Source organism: Choloepus didactylus, chromosome 4 (genome assembly GCF_015220235.1).
Source record: "Choloepus didactylus isolate mChoDid1 chromosome 4, mChoDid1.pri, whole genome shotgun sequence".
Classification (NCBI taxonomy): Eukaryota; Metazoa; Chordata; class Mammalia; order Pilosa; family Megalonychidae; genus Choloepus; species Choloepus didactylus.
This window is the reverse complement of record NC_051310.1, coordinates 1,107,969-1,127,467: the sequence shown is the minus strand read 5'-3', so window position 1 is coordinate 1,127,467 and position 19,499 is coordinate 1,107,969. Positions and strand designations below refer to the sequence as shown.

The window sequence follows — 19,499 nt, the reverse complement described above, 5'->3', positions numbered from 1 at the left end:
TCTGCATTTTGCCCCGTGCCCCCTCACTCACTCCCGGTTCCCAGCCTTGCATGTCCACATCTTGCCCACTCCCCATGTGGCTTTAGAGGCTGCAGGCTGGGGGTGTCTCCTGGCCCTCCTCCTCTGAGGCCCCCCACCATGTGGCCACTGCCTGGGCCTCCTCTTATCTCCTGCTCTGAGATCCCTTGGAGTGTAGGGCCATATCCACGGGGTGGGGAAGGGTGGTCCTGAGGTCGGCAGCAAGGAATGGGGGTCTTGTTCAGAGGTTAGGTGGGAAGGAAGCCTTTGGCCTGGAGCTCTGGAGCCATGATGTGGGGGGTGAGGTGGGGGACACGGGTGCAGGGCAGGGTCTGGAGGGCCATGTCAGGGGCAGGAGGAGCCAAGCATGAACTAATGGAGAGGAACTGGCACTGCAGGGTCAGCACTGGGCTGGCCAGCATGGTCTCCGTGGGTCACCCCTTCCCTGCCAGGAGGGGTCTTTGTTCTCACCCTGACCCTGCCTGGTCTCAGTGGGGAGGGGGTGGTCCACCATGGGGGAGCTGAGCCTCTTTCTGAGCCCCATCCACTGCAATGGCATCTGACCCATTGCCCGGCACTGAGCACCGACTCCTGGAGCTCCGCAGAGGCCTCCGTGGTCTGCAGGCAGCTTGGCTGCAGCTCTGCCCTGGGCACCTCCAGGGAGGTCCTTAGCCCTGAAATCCTGGCCCAGCCCCAGCAGCATGGCCTGAGCCGCAGGGGCAAAGAATCCTCCATCCAAGAGTGCTCCCTTAGGGAATGGAGCCCACGGAGCTGTCCTCATGCCTGAGTGCCGGCTGCGCTGTGCTCCCATAAGGGCTGGCCCTGCTTCATCCCCACTCTCTCCATCTCATTCATTCCAAAAGCACTAATAACCTTACCCTGACCAGGGGCTCTGAAAACCTACACAGTCCCTGTCCCAGGGGAGCCTCAAACGGGTAATGTGACCACAGGATGTGGGTGCAGAGAGGGTCCGGCCTGCAGGAGAGAACATCTGGCTATGACAGCATTGAAGCCGTAGGTGTGTGCAGGTGTGGAGGGGGCACTGGCAGAGGCCATGGCTTAGAAGCTTCCCAGGGAGCATCCACTGAGCTGAGCCGAAGGGCAGAAGTGACTGCGTCGGCTTTGCCTTTTTGAGATTCCTCTAACCTCAAGGGGAGGAGCACTTTTCCATGTGAGAGGCATGAAGGCTGGAGCCAGGGAGGTGGTGGGGAGAGAAGAGGCAGATGCAAGAGATATGTAGAGTAGACAGATGTTGGGGCGAGGGAGGGGATGGTGTTCTGGGGTCTGCCTGGGCTGTGGGGTGGCCGGGAAGCCTGGCAGGACAGGTTGGGAGAGTGGATGTGAGAGAGTGGGGAGCCTGTGAAATGCTCCAGTGAGCATGTCAGATATAGATTTTGATGCTCAGGTCTGGAGGTCGGGTGAGGGGGTTGGCAGGGCACATGGGTTTGAAGTTTGTCAGCCCATAGAGAACAAGAGAAGCCATGAGAATAATGCAGTCTCCCAAGAGGGTTTGGACTGGGGAGAGAGGCTGCCCCGGATGGAGCACAAGCAGCAGATGGAGGAAGACAAGCAGGCAGTGACTGAGAAGTGGGAAGGAAACCTGTGTGGCTGCTCAGGAGCCCAAGAGAGAGTGCTCCCAGATGCCTGAATGTTCAACAGCATGAACGCAGAGCAAAACCCAAACAGAAACAGGTCTGTGGGTGTGTCAGAACACGGATGCTTGGTGGAGAGGCAGAGCAGGAAGCAGGAGTGGGAAGAGATCAAGAATCTGGGAGGACTTGAAGGCAGATACAGACAATGCACCCCAAAGCAGGGAATCTGAGGTCTCCAGGCTGGAAAGATTTCTTTGCAAGACCAAGTGAAATGCAAACTTTCTTTCTCTGAAACTCAGACTCCTTCTTGCAGGGGCCATGAAATGGCAGTGAAGCTGATAGTCCCTGTGCTGGGGTCTGCGGTACTGAGCACCCCAATCAGACGTTGACATTTTATGAGCAACAAGTAGCAGAGGCCTCAGTGCTCTGCAGAGACTGGGGTGTGGCCCAGTGCTCCAGGAAGAGCTGGGAAGGGGCAGGAGCTCCTTGTCGGCCAGGGTGAGTCAACCCTCCTGAGTGGCAAGGCCACCTGGCAAAAGTTTAAGCCGAGTGCCTCAGGTGATGAGGGTCTGTTCAGGGAGGACAGTGCTGCCTCTGCTGACACACTCCCACACTCTCTCAGGACAGCTAAGGCCCTGGACACAGGTGCAGGGCCAGGGCAGCCACAGCACTCACCCCAGGACTGGGCCTTTCTGGTCACTGGCTCCCGCCTCCCACTGGATCAGCTCCCTGATCTCTATGGGCAGAACAAGTCCCCAAAGTCCAATGTGTCAGGGATATTCTCTGGGAGATGGTGCCCCAGGAAATGTGAGTCCCACCTCGTGTCACCAGAATCAGGGTTCTCAGAAACTTGGCTTCAAAATCCAGCTTGCAAAGGGGTTTTCTTGGCAAAGTTAGCATGTTGCAGCAAGGAATCTCGAGTGAGGTGCATGTAATCCTGCTTCTGATACAAGGATGAATGTAGGTGCACTGCTCTCTAGGGAAATGGTGCAGGAGGGGGTGACCCCACCTTGTTGATGTTATGAAGCTCCAGAGAGCACTGGGTGGCTGAAGAGCCAGGAGACAAGGAGAGAGATGAGGACAACTCTTAAGAGCTCAGGAAATAAGGGGGTGGGGAAGAAAGAGGTAAGGTTTCACCCAATTGAGAGTGCTGGGCCAGGAGGGTGAAGGAGTGAAGGGTGAGGGGGTGAAGGAGTGAAGGGTGAGGGGGTGAGGGGATGAGGGTGAGGGGGTTGAGCTCTGTGAACTGGTGAGCTGGGTGAGGAGGTGACAATTTGGGGTTGAGGTGAGTGGGGGGTGTGAGCTCTGTGGGTGTGAGCTAATTCTGTGTGCTCACTGGGGTGGCTGAGTGTGTCCTGTGAGGTCAGTAAGTTTGGGGTTGTTTTTTTCCCCTTCACTCTAATTAGTGCACTGTGTGGCACTGATTGATTTCCCCACACTGAATCACCCTTGAATTCTTGGAATATATTCCATTGATCTTGGTGTATAATGTACTTAATATGTTGATGGACATGATACGTTAATATGTGTTGAGAACGTTGGTGTTCTGGTTTGCTAATGCTGCCATTATGAAAACACCAGAAATGGATTGGCTTTTATAAAGGGGATTTATTTGGTTACAAAGTTACAGTTCTGAAGGCCATGAAAATGTCCAAATTAAGGCATCGACACACGTATCCTTCAGCGAAAAAAGGCCAATGGCATCTGGGAAACCTCTGTTAGCTGGGAAGGCACATGGCTGGCATCTGCCGATTCTGAATTGTGTTCCAGCTCCTTTCTCAGCTCCTGTGCATTCTTCAAAATGTTGCTCTTGTGGTGTTTTGTCTTCTCTTAGCTTCTCCAGAGCAAACACTGGGCTAGCATCCTCAAAGTGTCAGCAAAAGTCTGCTTTCTGCAGCCGTCTCCAAAATGTCTCTCTTAGCTGCAACTGCTCCTAAGTCCTGTTGTTTGTGAGTGTTTATAGGGTTCCAGTAATTAAATCAAGACCAAAGCTGAATGGGTGGGGCCACACCTCCATGGAAACAATCCTATCAACAGGTGACACTGTAATCAAAGATGTTACCAGTCATATCTCCATGGAAACAATCAAAAGGATCCAACCTGATCAACTCTAATACACCTGCCCCCACAAGATTGCATTAAAGAACTTGGCATTTTGGGGGACATAATACATCCAAACTGGCACACTTTGCATTTATATTAATAAGTGATATTGGTCTGTATTTTTTTATGTCCTTGACTTCGATATCAAGGTAATATGGCATCATAGAATGAGTTAAGAAGTGTCCATTCCTTCTCTGTCTGTTAGGTGAGTTTGAGAAGGATGGTGCTAGTTCTTCCCAAAGGCTTAGATGAATTCAGGAGAGTTTTGATTATTGAGTCAATCTCTTAATGTGTTACAGGTCTTCTCAGATTTCCATTTCTTCTTCAGTCAGTTTTGGTTGGTTGTGTGATTCTAGATTTGTCCTTTTCATCTCAGTTATCTAATTTGTTGGTGTACAACTGTTCATGGTATTATCTTATAATTTTTTATATTTTTGTAAGGTTTGTATTAATGTTGCATTTTCATTTATGATTGCAGTTATTTTTGTCTACTCTTCTTTTAGTCCAGCTAAAAGTTTGCCAATTTTGTTAATATTTTCAAAGAACTAACCCTTGGTTTCCTTGATTCTTTTTATTTTTTCTTATCTTCTTTTTCGTTTATCTCTAATCTAATCCTTATTGTTTCCTTTCATTTGCTAGGTTTGGGTTTAGTTTTCTCTTCTTTTGCTATTTTCTTAAGGTGCAAATTAGATTAATTTTTTGAGATCATTCTTTTTTGATGTAGGCATTTAGGTCTATAAAGTTCTCTCTGAGCATTGCTTTCACTGCTTTTCTTAAGTTTTGGTATGTTACGTTTTGTTTTCATTCATCTCAGAAGACTTTTGAATTCCCCTTGTGATTTCTTCATTGACTCCTTGGATTTATAATAGTCTGTTTAATTTCCACACATTTGTGAATTTTCCAGTGTTCCTTTTGTAATTAATCTCTAGATTCATTCCGTTGTGGTTGGAGAACATTCATATGATATAAACTTTTAAATTTATTGAGACTGGTGTTGTGGCCTGATGTATGTTGTATCCTGGGGAATATTCCATGTGCATTGAGAAAAATGTGCATTCTGTTGTGGTTGGTCAGGGTTTTCCATATATATTTGTTGGTGTAGAGTGGTGTTCAAGTCTCTATTTCCTTATTGATCTTCTATTATTGAAAATGGAGTATTGAAGTCTCCAACTATTACTCTGAATCTGTACATTTCTCCTTTCAATTCTGTAAATTTTGGCTGACTTTATTTTTGACCTCTAGGTATTATACACAAATACATACATATGTGTATACTTGTTATGTTTTCTTGATGGAATGAACATTTTATCAATATTAGTGTCCTTCCTTGTCTCTTGTAACAATTTTTGACTTAAAATCTATTTTGTCTGATATTAGTATTGCCACTCTAGCTCTCTCTTTGTTACTATTTTCATAGAATATCTTTCTTCATGTTTACCTTCAACATATGATATAAAATGAGTCTCTTGTAGACAACATATATTTGGATTATATTTTTAATCAATTCTTCCAATATCTGCTTTTTAATTAGAGAGTTTAATCAATTTACATGCAAAATAATTGCTGATAAGGAAGGACTTATTTCTGTCATTTTGCTGTTTGTTTTCTATAGGTCTTAAATAGCTTTTGTTCCTTAATTCCTCCATGATTGCCTTCTTTTTTGTTTAATTGGCATTTGTTTTCAGTGTACAATTTTGAGTTCCCTCTCCTTTCCTTCCCTGTATTATTTTAGTTATTTTGTTGGTGTTGTTGAAGTTCTTAAATGTATAGATTTACATCTTTCAAAAGATTATTTCTTCTAATGTTCTTTATGTCCTGTGATGGTTAGGTTCATGTGTCAACTTGACCAGGTGATAGTACCCAGGTGTCTGGTCAAGCAAGCAGTGGCCTAACCATTACTGCAAGGACATTCATGGCTGGTTAATAAACCAGAATGATGGTTCATTAAATCAACAGTCAATTGGCTGCTTCTGTGACTGATTGCATCAATGAAGGGCATGTCTTTCACAATGAGAGAATGCAATCAGCTGTATTTAATCCAATCAGTTGAAGACTTTTAAGCAAGACAGATAGAGGACCTTCACTTCTTCAGCTAACCAGTGTAGCATTTCCTGAGGTGTCATCAGAGTTGCCAGTTCATTTCCTGAGGAGTTCATTGAACACGTTCATCAAAGTTGCCAGTCCACTGCCTGAGGAGTTCATCGAACATCACTGGAGTTGCCCGTTTGCTGCCTGCCCTATGGAATTTGGACTCATGCATGTCCACAGTTATGTGAGACACTTTTATAAAATCTTATATTTATAGATATCTCTTGTTGATTCTGTTTCCCTAGAGAGTCCTAACTAATACAACTTGGTACTGGGAGTGGTTCTTGAGAAACAGAATCTTAAAATGGGCTTTTACAATTGGTTTTCTACTCTGATTAGATTCCAAGGCACTAATGACTCCATTTCCAATAGTCAAGATGGCACTGACAGTCTATGGCATGAGTTGGCAATGGAGATATGCAAAATATCACTGTTTGATTCTCCTAATCATACTCTTGTATGAAGCAAGGCTCTGGGTGACAGTGTTTTTGACACTTCAACAGAGTTTTGCAGAGTTAAGAGGTATAATGATGTTGGGTGGTTTCTCTTAGATATGCTGGATAAGGTTATAAGAGAAAGGGATGAGCTAAAGGTTTCAAATTTGAAACTTAAGTGCCATATCGCAGATGTAAAGTTTTCTACGTGTGCCCTGAAAGAAAATCTTATTTCCTGTGGCTGCAGACTTGAGATTTCTGAAAACCATATGCAGACTCTCATTGTGCAAGTAGCAGATTTGCAACATAAACTAAAATCTCAACCTCTCAGGGTGTCTGTTGTTAAAGTAAAGGCATTGATTAGAAAAGAATGGGGACACAGACCTGGAAACTGAAAAAGACTGGGGCTTTCTCCATTGAGCTGAAAAAGAAACAGACAGTCTCCTTCAGACCCAGTCCAAGGCGACCCTCCGGCTCTCCAAGAAAACCCTGACCCAGAAGTCATGGCAGCCAAACCCAAGCTCTACTACTTTCATGGCCGGGGCAAGATGGAGTCGATCCGCTGGCTGCTGGCTGCAGCTGGAGTGGAGTTTGAAGAAGAATTTATTGAAACAAGAGAACAACATGAAAAGTTGAAGAAGGAGGGGCGCCTGCTTTTCGACCAAGTGCCTTTGGTTGAAATGGATGGACTGCGGCTCACACAGACTAGAGCCATCCTCAGCTACATTGCTGCCAAGTACAACTTGTACGGGAAGGACCTGAAGGAGACAGCCAGGATCAATATGTATGCTGATGGCACATTGGAACTGATGATGATGATTGCATTGATGGCGTTCAAACTGCCTGAGGAAAAAGAGGAGAGCATTGCTTCAGTCCTGAAGAAAGCTAAAAACTGTTACTTTCCCGTCTTTGAAAAGATTTTGGAAGACCATGGAGAGGATTTTCTTGTTGGCAACAAATTCAGCTGGGCAGACATACAACTGATAGAAGCTATTTTAATGGTGGAAGAACTCAATGCTTCTGTTCTTTCTGACTTCCCTCACCTACAGGCATTTAAAACCAAAATCAGCAACATCCCAACAATTAAGAAGTTTCTGCAGCCTGGGAGTCAGAGAAAGCCACCCCCGGACAGCCGCTATGTTGAAGTCGTCAGGAACATTTTGCAGTTCTAGTGACCAGCAGACTTTATGGCGCCAACAGTGGTGATTCAATGGCACCATCGGCACACGCCATCTGTAGTGGATAACTAAAGCCAATGGTAGATACTAGGGGTAGAGCATCTGAAAAAAACAAGAGCTGGCTGCCATCAATGACAAATGCCAATTAAATGTAATATAAAACCATAAAAAAAAAAAAAAAAAAAAAAAAAAAGAAAAGAATGGGATCCTGAAACTTGGGATGGGGACATATAGATTGATAATAATGGCAGTGAGAACATTGGAACCCTGGATTCTGCTGAGTCTTTGTTAGATATACCTGTAGTGGTTTTCCTGAGGAAACAGCTCCCCAACCTCCAGTCTGCCCTGAGGAGCCTGCCATCCAACCTCCACTTAAAGAAATTAACCTTTCAGTGCCTGCTAAACCTGTAATCACCTCCCCTGATGAAGCAGCCCTCCTCACTCCTCTGTCTAGAGAGATTAATCCTATTTCAGGAGACCAAACTGCAGCAGAATGTCCTGAGGTAAATGGCTTGAGGGATACTTCTAACTCTTTTCATGGCCCACCCCCCCACAACCAGTCTTTGCTTCAAGACCTATAACTAGACTAAATTCCCAACAGGCCCCAAAGGGTGAGGTACAAAGTGTGACCCATGAAGAAGTATGCTATACTCCAAAAGCACTATATGAGTTTTCCAACTTACATGGATAGAAATCAGGGGAATATGTGGGGGAATGGATATTAAGGGTGTGGGATAATGGTGGAAAGAATATAAATTTAGATCAGGCTGAATTAACTGATATGGGCCTACTAAGCAGAGATTCTGCATTCATTGTTGTAGCTCAAGGGGTTAGAAAGGGCATTAACAGTTTGTTTGGGTGGTTGGCTGAAACATGGATCAAAAGGTGGCTGACATTACCTGAGGTTGAAATGCCAGAACTGCCCTGGTATAATGTAGAGGAGGGGATTAGAGAGATTGGAATGTTAGAGAGGATTTATCATGGAAGACCTGCTCGTACAACCCAGAAACATTCAGAGGACACACCTTTTACCAGGAATGTGAGGAATAAATTTGTGAGACTAGCTCCATCATCCCTGAAGAGCTCTGTAGTCACCTGTCTCTGTAGGTCAGATATTACTGTGGGAACTGCTGTCACTGAGCTGCAATCCTTAAACACAATGGGGATAATCAGATCCCAAGTCAGCAGAAGCCACATGGCAGCACTTAATCATGAAAGACAATGGGGGCATGGCTGCCATAATGGAAAACAGGCTCAAGGCAGCAGTCAAAATAATCTGACTTGCAGAGACTTATGGTGTTGGCTAGTAGATCATGGAGTATCTAGCAATAATATAGATGGGCAGTCTATTAAATTCTTGTTTGAACTGTGTAAGGAGAAGAATTCTAGATTAAGTGAACAAAAGTCTACATTGAATTACAGAAACAGAACATCATGGCCCCTTAATCAATTTCCAGACTTGAGAAAATTTACAGATCCAGAGCCCTTAGAATGAGGGGAAGTTTGGGTATACTTGGGGAAGGACCCTGTTTCACTGCCAAGAATTTTTACTGTTAATCTTCCTTCCAGCCTTCCCCAGGGGGACCTATGGCCTTTTTCCAGGGTAACTGTGCACTGGGGAAAAGGAATGATCAGATATTTCAGGGATTATTAGACACTGGTTCAGAAGTGACATGAATTCCAGGAGACCCAAAATGTCACTCTGGTCCACCAGAGTTGGGTCCTATGAAGGTCAGGTGATTGATGGAGTCTTAGCTCAGGTCCATCTCACATTGGATTCAGTGGGCCCCCAGACCCATTCTGGGGTTATTTCCCCAGTTCTGGAAAGCATAATTGGAATAGGCATACTGACCAACTGGAAGGATCTTCACATTGCTTTCCTGATTCATGGAATGAGGGCTACTATGGTAGGAAAGGCCAAGTGGAAGCCACTAGAACTGCCCCTGCCTAGCAAAATAGTAAACCAGAAGCAGTACAGGATTCCTGGAGGGATTGCAGAGATTAATGCCACTCTTAAGGACTTGAAGGATGCAGGGGTAGTGCATCCATTACCAGATGCACCATTAAGCAAAATACCAGAAATGGATTGGCTTTTATAAAGGGGGTTTATTTGGTTACGAAGTTACAGTCTTAAAGCCATAAAGTGTTCAAGGTAACACATCAACAATTGGGTACCTTCACTGGAGGATGGCCAATGGCATCCAAGAAACCTCTGTCAGCTGGGAGAACATGTGGCTGGTGTCTGCTCCAGAGTTCTGGTTTCAAAATGGCTTTCTCCCAGGATGTTCCTCCCTAGGCTTCAGTGCCTCAAAAATGTCACTTTTAGTTGCTCTTGAAGTGTTTGCTCTCTCTTAGCTTCTCTGGAACAAAAGACTGCTTTCGGAGGCCATCTCCAAAATGTCTCTGTAAGCTGAAGCTCCTCTCTCAGCTCCTGTGTATTCTTCAGAGTGACCCTCTTGGCTGTAGCAAGCTCGCTCCTTCTGTCTGAGCTTATATACTGCTCCAGTAAACTAATCAAGGCCCATGCTGAATGGGCAAGTCCACTCCTCCATGAAAATTATCCAATGAAAGATCTCATCCACAGTTTAGTGATCACATCTCCATGGAAACATCCAATCAAAGTCTCCAACCCAATCAGCACCAATACATTTCCTGCTCACACAAGACTGCATCAAAGATAATGGCATTTTGGGGGACATAATGCATCCAAACCAGCACAGGTGGTGATTCCCACCACATCCCCATTCAACTCTCCTGTTTGGCCTGTGCAGAAAACAGATGGGTCTTGGAGGATGACAGTGGATTATCATAAGCTTAACCAGGTGGTGACTGCAATCGCAGCTGCTATTCCAGATGTGGTATCATTGCTTGAGCAAATCAACACATCCCTGGAGCCTGGTATGCAGCTATTGAGCTGGCAAATACATTTTTCTCAATAGCTCTTAGTAAGGACCACCAGAAACAGTTTGCATTCAGCTGGCAAGGCCAGCAATATAAATTCACTCTGCTACCTCAGGGGTATATCAACTCTCCAGCCCTATGTCATAACATTGTCGGCAGGAAACTTGATCATTTCTCCCTCCTACAAGACATCACACTGGTCCATATATTGATGATTTCATGTTGATTGGACCTAGTGAGCAAGAAGTAACTACTACTCTAGATTGGTTGGTAAGGTATTTGCATGGCAGAAGATGGGAGATAAATCCAACAAAAATACAGGGGGCTTCCACATCAGTAAAATTTCTAGGTGTCCAGTGGTGTGGGGCATGTTGAGATATCCCTTCTAAGGTGAAGGATAATCTATTGAATATTGCCCTTCCTGTGACCAAAAATGAGGCACAATTCTTATTTGGCCTCTTTGGATTTTGGAGACAACATATTCCTTATTTGGGTGTGCTACTCTGGCCCATTAACCAAGTGACCAGAAAAGCTTCTAGATTTGAGTGGGAACCAGAACAAGATGAGGCTCTATGACAGATCCAGGCTGCTATGCAAGCTGCTTTGCCACTTGAACCATATGATCCAGCTGATCCAATTATGCTAGAAGTGTCAGTGGCAAATACAGATGTTGTTTGGAGCCTTTGGCAGGCTCCTATAGCAGAATCACAATGCCGACCTGTAGGACTTTGGAGTAAAGCCTTACAATCCTCTGCAGATAACTACTTTCCATTTGAGAAACAGCTTTTGGCCTGCTATTGGGACTTAGTAGAGAAAGAATGCTTAACCATGGGCCACCAAATTATCATGAGACCTGAGTTACCTATCATGAACTGGGTGTTGTCTGATCCACCAAGCCATAAAGTTGGGTGTGAACAGCAGCACTCTATCATGAAATGGGAATGTTATATATGAGATAGAGCTTAGTGGGTCCTGACGGCACAAGTCAGTTATATGAGGAAGTGGCCCAAATGCCCATGGTCCCCACTCCTGCCACATTACCTTCTCTTTTCCAGCCCACAGCTGTGGCATCTTGGGGAGTTCCTTACAATCAGTTGACTGAGAAGAGAAAACTTGGGCCTTGTTTACAGATGGTTCTGCACAATGTGCTGGCACCACCTGACAGTGGACAGCTGCAGCACTGCAGCCCATTTCTGGGATGTCCCTGAAGGACAGTAGTGAGCAGAAATCCTCTCAGTGGGTGGAACTTTGAGCAGTGCACCTGGTTGTTCACTTTTCTTGGGAGAAGAACTGGCTAGAGATGCATTTGTATACTGATTCATGGGCTGTTGCTAATGATTTGACTGGATGGTCAGGGACTTGGAAGGAACATGACTGGAAAATTGGTGGCAAAGAAATCTGGGGAAGAGGTATATGGATAGACCTTTCTGAGTGGGTAAAAAACATGGAGATATTTGTGTCCCATGTGAATGCTCACCAGAGGGTGACTTTGGCAGAAGACTTTAATAATCAAGTTGATAAGATGACCCTATTATTGCCCAATGGGTTCATGAACAAAGTGGTCATGGTGGCAGGGATGGAGGTTATGCATGGGCTCAGCAACATGCACTTCCACTCACCAAGGCTGACCTGGCCACAGCCACTGCTGAGTGCCCAATCTGCCAGCAGCAGAGACCCACACTCAGTCCCCGATATGGCACCATTCCCTGAGGTGATCAGCCTGCTACCTGGTGGCAGGTAGATTACATTGGACCACTCCCATCATGGAAGGGGCAGCGATTTGTTCTTACTGGAACAGACACATACTCCAGATATGGGTTTGCCTTCCTTGCATGAAATGCTTCTGCCAAAACTACCGTCCATGGACTTACAGGATGCCCTATCCACCATCATGGTATTCCATACAGCATTGCTTCTGACCAAGGAACACACTTCACAGCCAATCAAGTGAGGAAATGGGCCCATGCTCATGGAATTCTCAGGTCTTACCATGTTCCCCATCATTCAGAGGGAGCTGTGTTGCTAGAATGATGGAACGGCTTGTTGAAGACTCAATTATGGTACCAACTAGCTGGCAATCCCTTGCAGGGCTGGGGCAGTGTTCTCCAGGAGGCTGTGTATGCTCTGAATCAGCGTCCACTCTGTGCTGCTGTTTGTCCCACAGCCAGGATTCACGGGTCCAGGAATCAAGTGGTGGAAATAGGAGTGGCACCACTCACTATCACCCCTAGGGATCCACTAGGAAAATTTTTGCTTCCTGTCCCTGTAACCCTAAGCTCTTCTGGTGTATAAGTCTTAGTTCCAAAAGGAGGAGTGGGTCCCCCAGGAAACACAGCAGTAATTTCATTGAACTGGAAGTTAAGACTGCCACCTGGCCATTTGGGATTCTTATGGCTCTGAATAAACATTTAAGGAAGGGGATTACTGTACTGGCTGGGGTGATTGATCCTGACTATCAAGGGGAAGTAGCACTGCAACTGCACAATGGAAGTAAAGAAGAGTTTTCCTGGAATACAGGAGATCCCCTAGGGCGTCTCTTAGTACTACCACGTCCTGTGATTAAATCAATGGAAAACTGCAACAACCCAATCCAGGCAGGACCACCAATGGCCAAGAAATTTCAGAAATGAAGGTTTGGGTCACCCCACCAGGCAAAGAACCACGGCCAGCTGAAGTGCTTCTGAGGGCAAAGGGATCATGGAATGGGTAGTGGGAGAATGTAGTGATAAATATGAACTATGGCCACGTGCCCAGTTACAGAAACGAGGACTATGATAGCATGAATATTTTCTCCATGTTTTGTTATGATATTTAAGTTAAAGGAAATCAATTTTAAGAGTTAATGTCACCCAAGAACTTGCCCCCTATTCTGGAGAAATTTAGTGTGTTTCCGGTTGTACACAGGACAGCGGAGTACTGTTAGGGGAAACATATGTCTGTTATTATTCTCTACTTAGAGATAAAGTGTGGTTTAAGGTGATGTGTATAGCTGCCAAGTTGACAAGGGGTGGCCTGCGATGGTTAGGTTCATGTGTCAAACTGGCCAGGTGATGGTACCCAGGTGTCTGGTCAAGCAAGCACCGGCCTAACCATTACTGCAAGGACATTTGTGGCTGCTTGATAAACCAGAAGGCTGGTTCATTAAATTGTCAGTCAATTGGCTGCAGCTGTGACTGATTACATCAATGAAGGGCATGTCTTCCACAATAAGAGAATGCAATCAGCTGTATTTAATCCAATCAGTTGAAGACTTTTAGGTGTGACAGATAGAGGACCTTCACTTCTTCTTTGGCTAACCAGCAAAGTGTTTCCTGAGGTTCATCAGAGTTGCCAGTTCACTGCCTGAGGAGTTCATCGAACATCTTCATTGGAGTTGCCAATTTGCTGCCTGCCCTACAGAATTTGGACTCTTGCATACCCACAGTTACATTAGACACTTTTATAAAATCTTATATTTATACATATCTCTTGTTGATTCTGTTTCGCCAGAGAACCCTAATTAATACATGTCCCTTTCTGTCTTTGCCATCTGGGACTCCCACAATGTGTGCTTTATGGTGTCCCATAGTTCTCTTAGGCATTCTTTATTTTACCTCATTCTTTTTAAAATATCTGCCTATGAGACTGGACATTTTTTATTGATCTATCTTCAAGTTTTCTGTTTCTTACTTCTGTCTGCTCAAATCTGCCATTGAAATCCTCTAGCGAATTTTTGCTTTCAATTATTGTAAGACTTTCTCTGTGATTCCTTTGTATACTTTGTATTTCTTTATTGTCTTTCTCCATTTGGTGAAAACATCATCTTCCTGGATTTTTTAGTTTTGGCCTGTGGTTTCTTTTGGCACTTGGAACATATTTAAGACAGCTAATCATCGTCTTTTCCTGGTAAGTCCAATGTTTTGGCTTCTCAGGGACAGTTTCTATTATTTCCTTTCCCCACTGTGAATGGACCATATTTTCTTGTTTTTTGCATGCTTCATAATTTTGTGTTGAGGGTACATATTTTGAGTATCATAACATAGCAACTCTGGAAATGAGATTCTCTCCCCTCAGGGTTTTTATTGTTTTTGTAGGTTTCAGTTGTTTATTTGTTAACTTTTCTAAACTATTTTTTGTAAAGACTGTGTTCTTTGTTGTCTGTGTTCACTAAAGTCTGTGTATCACTAGCATAGTGGTCTGTTAGTGATTTGACAGAGATTTCCTTAAATGCCTGGAGTTAAAAAAGAAGAAAAATGCTCTTTCATTCTCTCCAGGTTGTCTCTGCTTGGGGCCTCTCCTTCAAAGCTTGGCCAGGTGTTTACTGTGTCTTAGCTTTGACTTCCTGCTTGCCTGGAGCCTACAGTTCAGCCAGAGGGAAAGTTTCAGGGTTTCTCAGCCTTTCCTGAGCATGTCTGGCCCTGGGCATGCATATGTGGGAGATATTCAAAGCCCCTATGCCCTCATGCATCTCCATCCCAGCCTCTTCCTTCCAGGCTCTTGTCTGTTTACTGTTTGCCCCAGCTGTTATTCCTTGCTCCAGCTGGCTGTGGCTAGTATATTTGCCTCGAAATGTTTTCAACAGTTGTCTCCTGGGAGGCCACTTCATCCCTGAGAAACCTCTGATCAGGCAAAAGCCCTTTAGCTGGTCCCTTACAGAGCCACCAGAGCAGTCAAAACACACAACCACAATTCTTTGAGAACAGTCTGTGTGGGTCTTTCTGGGGCCAGCTAGCTTCTCTAGGAAATTGGGCCATTTTTTCCAGGGTTGCTGCCAAGCTGGGGTGTGGAGGATGATATACAGTTAAAATGTCACAATGCTTCCTGACCAAAATCCAGCAGCTTCTTTCTTCATTAAACATTCTCCTGGCATTGTAAGCTTTTCACTAGTTCTAACGAGTTTATTCTAACAGTGTTCCAGCTTGGTCATTGCTTTAGTGGAGGGACAGAGTTTTGGAGTTCTATAATCTGCTATTTTTGACATCATTTAGTAGTACCCTTTTTTATGTGTATGTGAGTAGTCACAAGAAAAAAATTATTTTCTTTCAAAAGGAGGAGAGAAAAGGCCACTAGATGAGGACTTTTCTAATTGTAACATGTGCACAAATCACCTGGGAATCTTATCAGATCCAGAGGTCTAGAGGGAGGTGCTCTGATTCCTAAGCAGCTCCCCGGAGATGCTGGTCTGAGCGACGCTCTGGGAGCCCCTGCTCTGGACCCCTGGCTGCTCTGGGAGGGCCCCTCATCCCTGAGCCCAGATCTCCGTGGGGCTGGAGCTGAGCTCCAGGGGTCAGGGGCTGGGCGTGGTTTTGTGGACCCTCCACAAATGTGTGCAAAGGAGCAGAGAGAGGAGTGGGGCTAAGAGCAGGGGGGCACCTTTATTAGCCCCTTCTGCAGCGAAGGAAATGCAATGAGCACATTCAGCGGCTCTCAAGGCTTTTTCCTACTGGGGCCCCCTGGGAGCTCCTGGGACACATCCCTGCCGGACCCCAGGGCGGGGCCATCAGAACCTTTGGTAGCGATTTCAGTGCTTCCTCATGTGAATCTAACATGCAGCCAGGTTTGAAAATCTCTGGGCTAGCCTAAGCTAGAATTGGGATTTACTGGAAACATGTGGGATAATTTACAGAATTAAGGCAATTGGCTAAGGCAGCAAACAGCTTCGAGGTTCTTGAGAGTCTGGAACTGGACACGGAAGTGGCCGTCTCCCTCTTCCCCAGCCGCCCTTGCCCATAGGGTGACTTGCTGTGGTTTCCGTCCTGCGGATTTGCAGGATTCGTGGTTCCAGATCACCTCATTTCTGAGACAGGGGCAGAGAGCCGGTGGCCATGGAGGGAGCACGGAGGCGAGGGGGAGCCGTGGATGTTGCAGGAGGAGACAGAGGACGCGGGAGGAGGCTCCCAGACCCCGTGTGGAGTGTGCTTTCCTCCGCAGAGTCCAGGGAGGCCCAGGGGTCTCCCCTGAGATGATCCATGAGCAGAGCTTCGTGGGGTGAGGGCCTCTGATGGGTGAGTCTGGGGCTCTCGCACGCTCTGCCCACACCCCGACACCAGGGGAAGGCAGATCCTGGGTAGAGCCCCCGGGGTGGTCTGTCTGCTGCCAACTCATCTAACACACAACCCACTGGCCCCACCTCGTGCAGGCAGCACGGTGTCAGGGATGTGCGGAGAGAAGGCTGGGGCAGGGGGTCTCTCAGTGAAACAGTGGGCAAGCAAACAAGGGAAGAGTCCACAACGACAGGTGCCGAGCAGAGGGCTGGAGTAGGGAGAGGGGGGAGAACCAGCGGCTGAGGTTGGCACCTCGGTCCTGTTGGTGACTTTTACACCAGACTTCATCAGCAGGAGGACCGGCCAGACAGATGCCCTGAGCAGCAAGAAGATGGAGGCAGGGACAGGGGTCCAGGTGGTCAGCAGGACCAGCTCTAAGGACTTGTTCAGCTGCTGCAGGGATTCAGGAGACCAGCTCAGGGGCCGAGATGGGACAGCCAAGGGGCTGAGAGAGGTGGTCAGGGGTCTCAGTGGGGCTGGCAGCAGGGCTGAAAGGGCGCAGCTGGGTGGGGAACTGAGAGGGGGTGGCTGGGGGTTGAGGGGTTAGCTGGGTTGGGGTCACCACATCCCTGATCCCCCAGCAGGGCTGGGCATTGCTCTCCTGACTGGTTCTAGACAGTGCCTCTTCCCATGCCCCCAGGCTGCTGGGGAGGTCATGGCCGAGGGGTCAGCCTATTCTCCAGGGTAGCTTTTGGGCCAATCCCTTGAGACAGCCATGACTCAGTTTTGTGAGCAAGTCAGATTTTGAATAAAGCACGGGCGCTTTCCTGTGGCATAGGCTAAATCGCGGCTGACTTCACAGGCCGAGTGACCATCCACAGCCATTTCATTCTGTTAATGATGTCATTCTACAGATGCTCATTGACCCTTGGCTGTGTGGGGACTGGAGGGGAACCAGGGAGGAGCCTGAGGCCCAGGGGAGATTCTGCACCCCAGGGGAGGCCCCACACCCCAGGGGAGACCCTGAGCCCTGAGACCCTGAGCCCTGGGAGACCCCAAGCTTAAAGTAGATAAGGCCCTGCCTGGCTCCCAGATGGACAGTTTCCCACAGTCAGCACCATTGGTTCTTTCCTCCCCGCATCCATGTGTTTTTCACTCAAACCCAGCAGGTGGTTCCGTGGGGAGAAGGAAGCATGCCCTGGGTCTCCACACTACACTGGACATGTGGCTGAGCACTTCAGCCTCACAGCCTCATTTCCCAGTCACCCTGAGTGAGGCCCGAGGCCTTTAGAGACCAGGAGTCAGGGAGAGAGTTTACGTGGCCCAGTAACCAAGGGCCAGGTTGGAGCCTGGAGCCCGGAGCTCAGAGCCTTTCCACTTCCAGCCTGCACGGTGATGGCCAGTTGACCCAGTGACCACAGCAAGGACGACTTGGAGTAGTCAGCACCAGAGGGGAGCATGGGGCGGCCATCATTTCTCAAGCGTCAGCACCCCTGTGACGGGCACCTCAAGGTCAGCACCCTGTGATGGGCACCTCAAGATCAGCACCCTGTGATGGGCACCCTCCTGCCTGTGGCTCTGTCCTCCCTCCAGGGCCTGAGCCTGAGCCACGAGACACTCACAACACCACGGGTGAGGGTGGCCTGGGACCCTGTCCAGTCTCTGACCCCGGGGAAAGTGGCCGGCCCTCTGTCCTCCACAGTTGTGCTCAGCTTCACCCATGACACCGTGACCCTCAGTGAGGCTGGAACATCCCTGGGACCAGATACCAGGTAACCTGGGGCCCTTCCCACCCCCAGGTGTCCTTCCCTGCTGCACTGCAAGAGGGCACCTGCTCCGCTGCAGAAGAGCCCCCGCCTGCTTGGGAGCACTTTTGATGTGGCGGCCACAGCGTGTGCAGAGCTTTGAGAGAAGTGCCATCTTCTCTGGGTCACTGTGTTTCTTCTGCAGCGTGTTCAGGTTGAACTCTGGCTTTCACCAACAGCCCCTCAGTTCCCAGCCGGTCAGAAAGGCTGACCCTTTGAGCGAACGACAGCACCAGTGCAGCCTGGGCGGGGTGCAGGGCATCTTTGGGGGGTGGGGGATGGAACGAGGCTTGCAAATTGGCTGCTTTCCTCCACCAGAGCCTTTCCCGAGGCACATCCCCAGGCCTGGCCCTGGGGTCTCACCCAGCCAGTCTCGGAGGAGGCCTGAAGGCACATGTGGTTTCATCAAGGACAGTGTCCTCCCACTCTCTGCCCGCCTCGGGGCCCCGAGACCCTCCACCACACACGTTTCACTCACATTAAGCCCAGCTTCTGGTGGGGACTGAGCCCCTTCTCCCCTCCCAGGAGGCTGGGAAACCCTGACTCTTCCCATGAACCACAGTCCCCTGTGCGTGATGGCTCCAGTTTTGAAAGTCAAACAAACATAATCTGGAAGTGTCCATGGTGTTTTATTTTTTCACTTTCAGTGGCAGTTCTGTTCTTATAAACAAGATGGTCTTTGGAGAGAATGTGTAAGATGGAGGGAGGCTGGTGGATGAAATAGACAGTGCTGCCCATTTGAGCAAACACAGGTGACAGCTGCTTTCTTTCAAAAAGGGTTTTGGAAAAGCATTAAGGTGTTCACATGAATGGACACGTTCAGTCCATGCAAAACATAATAAGATGATTGAAAAGTTGTAAGACAGCAGGAAAGGGGAAGGGGAGCTAATGAAATGAGCCCTTGAAGCTAAATGCAATCAAGAGCAAACCTCAGAAAGGATCAACAGGATTCCCTAGAAAAAGTAAAGATGTGTACACCTTAAAAGCTGTGAAGAACTTTGCAAAGCTGGGACAGACACCGGAGGGGCCCTTTTCCCTGCCCCACCTCACCCTGTGCCGGGTCCCGGGTTCACCCAGCCCCTAGGGCTGCAGGCACAGCCCCAGGGAGCTTGTTGCCCAGCTGCTCAGGGTCTTCACTGGACGCACCCTGAAGTTTGGGGGCACTGTGTGCCAGTTTATGAATTTATGTCCCCCAGAAAAAGCCATATTCTTTAATGCCTTCTTGTCAGGGCAGGCGTATTAGTGTGGATTGGGTTGGAACCTATTGGTTCGGTGTCCATGGAGATGTGACCCACCCGACTGTAGGTGATGACTCTGATTGGATAATTTCCATGGAGGTGTGGCCCTGTCCATCCAGTGGGGGCCTTGATTAGTTTACTGGAGCACTGTATAAGCTCAGACAGAAGGAGCTCACAGC

The 19,499-nt window shown here is 47.5% G+C and overlaps 2 protein-coding genes across 2 annotated transcripts in view; both read left to right on the top strand.

Moving 5' to 3' along the window:
- Positions 1-18,670, top strand: part of LOC119530962 (antigen WC1.1-like) — a 74,507-nt gene extending 55,837 nt beyond the window's left edge. The window contains 3 exon segments of the mRNA XM_037831614.1: positions 16,100-16,298; positions 17,662-17,789; positions 18,077-18,670. Coding sequence (XP_037687542.1) covers positions 16,100-16,285 — 186 coding nt within the window. The 3' untranslated portion in view covers positions 16,286-16,298; positions 17,662-17,789; positions 18,077-18,670.
- On the top strand, positions 6,619-7,547 carry LOC119530996 (glutathione S-transferase A4-like). Its single transcript, XM_037831650.1, has one exon. The coding sequence runs from the start codon at positions 6,739-6,741 to the stop codon at positions 7,405-7,407; it is 669 nt and encodes a 222-aa protein (XP_037687578.1). The 5' UTR covers positions 6,619-6,738; the 3' UTR covers positions 7,408-7,547.
- Positions 18,671-19,499: the final 829 nt, after the last annotated feature.

Coding starts and splice junctions, on each gene's coding strand:
- LOC119530996 (XM_037831650.1), top strand. CDS start 6,739: ATGGCAGCCAAACCCAAGCTCTACTACTTTCATGGCCGGGGCAAGATG.